The sequence below is a fragment of the Electrona antarctica genome, assembly GCF_951216825.1.
Source record: "Electrona antarctica genome assembly, chromosome: 19".
NCBI lineage: Eukaryota > Metazoa > Chordata > Actinopteri > Myctophiformes > Myctophidae > Electrona > Electrona antarctica.
Window position 1 is genome coordinate 12,221,474 of NC_136800.1, and position 7,673 is coordinate 12,229,146.

The 7,673-nt window shown below is 44.0% G+C and overlaps 2 protein-coding genes across 2 annotated transcripts; one reads left to right on the forward strand and one right to left on the reverse strand.

Annotated features, from left to right (window-relative positions):
• On the forward strand, nt 1-2,070 carry LOC306943336 (proteasome subunit beta type-1-like; the record flags this gene model as incomplete). The annotated part of the gene is made up of 1 exon (XM_079529599.1): nt 1-2,070. One exon carries the CDS (start codon nt 1-3, stop codon nt 787-789), a length of 789 nt encoding a protein of 262 aa, XP_079385725.1. The 3' UTR covers nt 790-2,070.
• A 371-nt stretch (nt 2,071-2,441) lies between these two features.
• On the reverse strand, nt 2,442-3,449 carry LOC306943271 (dehydrodolichyl diphosphate synthase complex subunit DHDDS-like; the record flags this gene model as incomplete). The annotated part of the gene is made up of 1 exon (XM_079529506.1): nt 2,442-3,449. One exon carries the CDS (start codon nt 3,447-3,449, stop codon nt 2,442-2,444), a length of 1,008 nt encoding a protein of 335 aa, XP_079385632.1.
• Between the last annotated feature and the right edge of the window lie 4,224 nt (nt 3,450-7,673).

A 7,673-nucleotide genomic window follows, 5' to 3' on the forward strand; every position in this document is an offset into this window, starting at 1 on the left:
ATGATGCTAGTGCTGGGGTTATTAAAGGAGCAGACAGGTATTATAGTGCTTAGTGCTGCTTGTGGTATTGTAGCTATGGATTTTTCACAAGAGTTTGGCAATAGTGGAAAAATGCAGGATTATTATTACACAGGTCCAGTACAACATCACTTTTCTCCATACACTGACAATGGAGGTACTGTGCTTGCTGTTGCCGGAGAGGACTTCTCCATCGTTGCTTCGGACACCCGACTCAGCGAATACTATTCCATTCACAGTCGTGACTCTCCAAAATGCTACAAGTTAACACCCTCCACTGTCATTGCCTGCGCCGGGTTCCATGGTGACTGCCTGACTCTGACTAAGATCATCGAAGCCCGGCTACAGTTGTACAAGCACTCGAACAACAAGACGATGACCACTGGGGCCATAGCAGCCATGCTGTCCACCATCCTCTATGGCAGGAGGTTCTTCCCCTACTATGTGTACAACATCATCGGAGGCCTGGACGAGGAGGGCAGGGGAGCCATCTATAGCTTCGACCCAGTGGGCTCCTACCAGCGAGACGCCTACAAGGCCGCAGGGTCGGCCAGTGCCATGCTACAGCCACTGCTGGACAACCAGATTGGTTTTAAGAATATGGAGGGCGTGCAGCACGTTCCTCTGACCCTGGACAAGGCAATCCAGTTGGTCAAAGATGTATTCATCTCGGCCACAGAGAGAGACATCTGCACAGGAGATGGTCTTAGGATCTGTATCGTCACCAAGGAGGGCATCAAGGAGGACACACTGCCACTGAGGAAGGATTGAGGAAAGACTCATCTTCGTTCTGTGGTGCTTAATGTGCATTCTTGCGTCCATCTGTCCGTCCATTCGTGTCTGTCCATCGCTAATCCCACAAACCAACCAAGGCTGATCAGCACAAAATTTCTGCTGGGGGCCAAGAAACTAAATCCCTGAATTCTTGTCACTATTATTATTATCATGTTGTACTACTGGACTGATGAGTGTGTATTGGGCACACTGCCAGTAGTAGTACTGCCACACATTTTCTTTTTTTCCCCCACTATAAATAGTTTGCTTTCATTTTATAATGGACAGAAGTCAATGGGCCTTGAATCTAAACCTGACCAACTAATACGTCCACGTGAACTCAGAGATCCACACGGGAGCCATGCTGTTGTCAGACACCAGTCTTGTACTTATGCCATGGCTCTGTAAGAAGGCTAGCCATAAGAGGAGTCTGTTGGTGTGTATTTATGCCATGGCTCTGTAAGAAGGCTAGCCATTAGAGGAGTCTCTTAGTGTGTATTTATGCCATGGCTCTGTAAGAAGGCTAGCCATTAGAGGAGTCTCTTAGTGTGCGTGCGCAGAGCTAATCGCGTAACCTGCTGGACCAATCAGCGCCACATTTCATGTGTACACTGTCTGTCAGTAGACCAAATAGGTACCTATGTGCATTTTTTTTACCCTACATGCTTTCTATTTTGGGCGGGAATACTGACCTGGGCAATGGTGCCCAGATGGACTGACACTTTGCCCAAAGTTGGAGTCATACATCATAGATACGTGTGAAATGAAGCCATACCGTATGTGGCCCTCGGTATCCACATAATCGTGTGTGTTTTGTCAGAATAACATGCGGTAAATAGTAAGAGGGGGATACATTTGATCTTGGCCTTCAGGTCAGAATCCTGTGTCTAGGTGAGACTTGACCTAAATGTCTCAATAGAAGAGCAGGGAGATTAAATACAACCACCCCAACTGTATAAGTTATTGTATATTAACATACTATACCATACAGGTTGGACAAAATTACACTACATAGGTCTGCTTTAATGTCCCTATCTCTACAAATAGAGCATGGCAGTGTACATATACAGTGTGTGTGTGTGTGTGTGTGTGTGTGTGTGTGTGTGTGTGTGTGTGTGTGCGCGTGCGCGTGTTACAACTGGCTTTTCATGTGACATAGTCGTAGTGTTCTGATCAGTGCGACTCATCCAGAAGGCCATCGTTATTATAGTTAATTAACTGTAAAACTACATTTTAGTTAAATGAAGGATTGAAGGGGGGGAACAAACAAAAAAGTTATCTGAGACTGTATTGTGTGTTTACAAAACTAAAACAAACCGAATTCATAAAGATGTCTTTCATTTTTGTCTTTGACGATTTATTTTGTATACAACTAGTCTATTTTGGGCGGATACAAAATGCATCTTTCAATTTTGTGTGAGCCGGTTTTAACTGAATATTGTTTGTGTTATGTCTTATTTTTTATTTGTATTACACAATACATTTTAATTTCAATGAACCTCACAGATTGTTATGCATTAGTCCCTAGGGCTATGGACCTCCATAACTCTGCAACCTGCAACAGTCCACTTGGCTCCTATTACTATCAATCATTTTGCTGGGGACCCCAAGGAGCCCTATTTTCATTCAACAGAGTCTTTGTAGCTTATCTATGCCATGGCAGCTTGGCTGGATAAGTCAGTGAGGAACGTGTCCCTCTTATGCACCAGTGCTCCCAGGAAGTCCTGAGTCCGTTCCTCCCGGTGGGTAGTGTAGTTCAACAGTACATCCTGTCTCCTAATAGGATCAGCCAGGTTCCCATTCCCATGATGCTGCGGGAACTCTGCTATGCAGGCACAATCTGCCTCTAGCTGCAGCCGTGCCTGCTCCTCTCTGTGGAGCTCCCTGGCTTTCTGAATCGATCTGTAATTGAACTGATATTGAAGGATAGCTCCACACAGATTCCAGAATGAGTACTCTGGCCATAAAACTGACTGGAACACTATGCACGAGTGAGAGGTCTGCCAAAGGAGGAAGTCACTGAGACGCACTTCTCCCGAGGTCCGGATGAGAAGGTCTGGGTCAGGAGAGTTGCTGCTGTACAGACACTCACCCAGCAGGCTTTCCGACACGTCGCTTGCCCTGATGAGCCCCTGCTCCACTCCCCAAGCCATTTCCCTAACTGCATTGGTGATTTCATGTCTTGAGGTGTAGGCAAAGCATAAATTCAGGAAGCATTTGCTATGAGCTCTGGTTGTTACCACGGCTTTGGCGATAAGTCGCTGAAGGTCCAACGGCAGCAATGTCAAGTCTCCTAATACCCGAATGCAAACGCCGTGCTTCTCCAGATTCTCCTTCTCTTCTAACAGCCTGACAAACTTCTGCTTGGCCAGCTCCATCAACCCATCCACCTCATCTTGGGCCCTCTTGAAGTTTTCAATGCTGAAGGCATACACTGTGACCTCGCGAATGCCCAGATGCAAACACCAGCGTAGTGTCTCTGCTAGTTTATTAAAGCCCTGCATGTGCCCCTCCTGGCGTTCCATGTGTTCCTTGCGGGCAAAGCGTCTGTTGCCATCCATGATAAAGGCCACATGCTTAGGTATTGGACCAGCCTTAAGGATGTTGGTTGCGAGTTTCTCGATAGGGTTCAGCTCGCGTTCCCTAATCCAGGACATGTTCAAGCGTCCAGCTACTCACAGCTTTTACGATGACGTCCAAATCCTGATTTAAGTGATGATGTGTAGTGTTCCTGAAGAACACTGTGACATCATAATGACCTCCAAATATGGAGTTATTCGGCTCTCCAATGTTGACCTCCGGTATAAAAGAAAAGTTTTAAAATGTGAAATATTCAACAATGTCCTTGTGATTCCCAGAGGACTATTTTAATGATGTTTTAAACGTTTAAATGAAAAGGCATGACTGAGCTAGAAGTGAGCAAAGGTTTTTGAGAACAAATGAATAACCGTGAGAAGAATATGACGGGGCTCTCTCCAAATATGGATATCGAGCCCACTAACTACTAGGCTACTAGAAAGGTGCAGTGGAGTGGAGCGCATGTCTCTCAATCAGAGAATCGTGTGTTCTCATCAGTGATGCAAGATGTCATATTGACATCTAAATATGGTCTACACAACTTCATATTTGGGGCAGTGATCAATGGTACGGTGGATCGGAGATTATGGTGAATTCACAAAATGTGACAAATATTCACACCAAAGATATTCTCAAAATTTGACAAATATCTGGGGATTGAAATATCTGAGGTTTGACACTGCTCAGACCCATAATTATGTGAGATTAGCCGCACATAAACAGACGGACACACTGGGGCGAAATCATCATCTCCCCCCTGCCTTCATCCTGGTGTAGATAAAATCAGGACAGAATATTACAATTAACAAGCATAATATGGTAATGTTAAAATGTAGACACATTTTGTGTTCTCCCACTTTGTGCAAGGCCTTGTGTTTGTGTCAACATACAAACAAAATAAATAATAAAACTAGTCTTATGGCACCAAAATCCTGGCATCTTTTGTGACAGACTTTCGGAACCAAGGAACGTCCATCTTCCTTGTCATCGTCGATGCCTGCCAGAGGTTCGCCTGGCTGACATTTCCACACACCTCTTCCTCTGCTTCACGCAGGCACATCTCAAGAGTGTTACACCTACAAGAACAGTGTGACATGCATGCCACATTAATGACGTGTAATGGTGGCACCGTCGACCTCCTGCCACAGCTTGCTGAAGATGTGCAAGAGTGCAGCCTGCAGGAAAGATTTTGCAGCATGAGCTGGCTGGACGTGGCGGAGTTGAAGGATGACAGGTACAGCATACCGGACTGACGTCCTTTTTTGAAAGTTATGCTAATGACAAAGGGTTACATGATTTAGTTATGGCAAGATACGAATTTCAGGACATGTGAACAACATAGACTTCGACTTAGACTATGAGAGTCTAAGATTATAGTGAAAGTGAACTATTGTCAAATGTAATATATTTCAGTAAGGCCCTGGGGTCCTGGAGACAGGATCCAACATAAATTAAGCAGTGATGTAATATCTATTTTATTCCACAAGGTGGCATTAGTAAGTAATTGTCTATAAAAATCTTTATAACAATGCCAAGGTATTTGATTTCAGTTTATGCATATAATGCAGGAGCTCTCACAGTACTTCAAGCTTACACTGTTGCTTTCTTCTGCCTGCCTCTCCTCTTACTCTCTTCTTACACTCCCCCACTCCTCTCCTGTGTAGACCTGTCGTGTCAGCCTCACTGTTTATCTGCTTAGCCTCTGTTCATCTCCTCTTCCCTTCTTCCTTGTCTCTCTCCTTAGACAGCTGTGTGCTTCTACACACACACACACACACACGCCCCTATAGAGTCCATTGCGTATGGTTTGAACTTTATGTGTACCATATTCACAGTAGTCAGTAATACATTTAGATAAAGGAGAATGATTTTTTGTATTCAGTTAAGACCTCCATGCTTACAGGCTCATTAACACAGGTATAGCTAAACATTTGACCATATACAGTACAATCTGCTCCCTTTACAGTGAACCAGAGGGGGAAACTGTAAACTGAGCAGCACACTATACTGTAGCCTATGTAAAATGCAGAAAAATAATGTCCCTCTGGGATCAGTAAATAGTACCTTTTCCCCACACTTGCAGGTGTCAAACAGGGCAGTGCTTTGCTGCATTTAAATAAATGATTTGGCCAACCAGGTTAAATCACTAGTACTTAGTTCTATATGAATGACTATAATGAAGCAATTCAAAACTCTTTCGTACTATAATTAAACCTGAAATCTGGTAATTCCCTTAATTCCCTGACTTTGCCAATTTGTCAGGGAATGACAAATTGGCAAACATTTCAAACCCCTTTTCTCGGGGTGGGGGGATTTTCAAGGCTTTATTTGATGGCAAGATATATAAGGGGAAGGTCACGCAGAAAAGGGCCTCAAATTGGATGCTGGAGGCCAGCTGTCCGAGGAGGTCTGAACCTTAATGGTATACAGTACAATCTAGCACATACAGTACACGTGCACCTGGCTGCCCGGGGGCCACATGTGACCCCCACCTTCACTTAATGCAGGTTTCTATCGGAATACTGATATATGTTATTGATTTCAGCTGTTACAAACATGCAAACATGACTCGCTTCAAATACTTCAGTAGATATTAGTAGCTTATATTACAAATGTATTGTCTTTTTTATGTTCAATGTATTTGTAGTTCATAAAGTATAACTAAATGCATTTCAAATTAAATACAATTTAACTGTTCAGGATTCCAATCTAAAAAAGTTCAAAAATTATACTTTTGTGTGACCTAGAATGACAACATTTCTTGACAGAAAGTAGCTCAGAACATGTCTACAGTGGATTTCTATGAAACAAATGCTTTGCAGTTTGAAAGAGGATAATTCAAGCTTTCCCTACAGCTGCAATGTTGGTGAGTTTAACGTTGTTTAATACAAGCAGATCGCAAAAGCAAGTTGGATCAATGGGATGTCAATGGATGGTATTGCAACTCTAGATTCATCCCATTATAAAAAATCTAGTGTTGCAAATTACAGCTAGCCCACCCCTGAGAGCCACCGGGGTTCCCTGTGAGACAGATCCGTTGTAAGGCTGTTTGTCATCTGCATGCATTTCACTTCTTTGGTAGCATATTGTCTGTATGTATTTAACATAGTCCATGCGTGCACATAATATTGCATTTTTTACTATTAATTTTGTGACAATCAAGGCAGTTGATTGTTGTTTTGCTGCCTTTAACTTTATTCTCACTCCTTTGAACCTTTTGGACCTATGGACCAACGAGCAACTGTCTTCAGAGTTGTGGTGAAAAAGTTCATCTGAGGAATCATAGTATGCATGTGAGTATATACACTTGTCTTAATTCTTTCTCCTCTTGTTACTGTACACCCCTCCCTCATTCCACCCCTCCATGTCTATCCACCGTCATTCTCCTCTTGTTACTGTACACCTCTCCCTCATTCCACCCCTCCATGTCTACCCACCGTCATTCCTTCTACTGTACACCTCTCCCTCATTCCACCCCTCCATGTCTATCCACCGTCATTCCTTCTACTGTACACCCCTCCCTCATTCCACCCCTCCATGTCTATCCACCGTCATTCCTTCTATCATTTTGTCCTCTGTCTCTAATGTCTTTCTCTTCCTTCTCTCCCCCTCCCCCCCCCCCCCCATGGCCGGGGATAGTGGCTTTGCTGGCAGCATCTTGGCTAATGGATGTTGACAGCTGACCTCCAGAGACCCGTCCAAATGGGCCCTGGCATGTTGAGAGGAACCATGGGACCGCGCTGAGACACAGAGAAAGACAAAGACTGTGTGGAGAGACTGACAGACAAGACATGAGAGAGAGAGAGAGAGAGAGAGAGAGAGAGAGAGAGGGTGAGAAAGAGGAAGATACATTTACTGTGATTAATGGGAGCATGGAAAGTGGTATAATAAAACATTTTAGTACTACTATACTATATGTAGTGTAATTCATAACATTCCAAAATTATGTTGTGATCGTATAGGACTAAATGATACGTATAGCTTGCGGAGTTAGTTCAGTCAGGTATACTCGAGTGGGTTCATGCTATGCTCAAGGGACATGAATGTATTCGAGGGGTTAATATGCTGCATTACTATGTGGGTGTATACAGTGCTTGCAAGACCCACATGTCATTCGCTGATGTGGCAGTCAGCTGACCAATTGGGCGGGGTATTTAAGCTCACCTAGACTGCATGCTCTTCCTGCCTTCCTTCTGCATATGGTTCCTGGTTGTTGTTATGCACTGTTTGCTCCCACCACCCCAGCACCACCGGTGGGCTCTGTTATTGCCGTTCCCCATGGGGGGTTGTTATTGTATATCTAT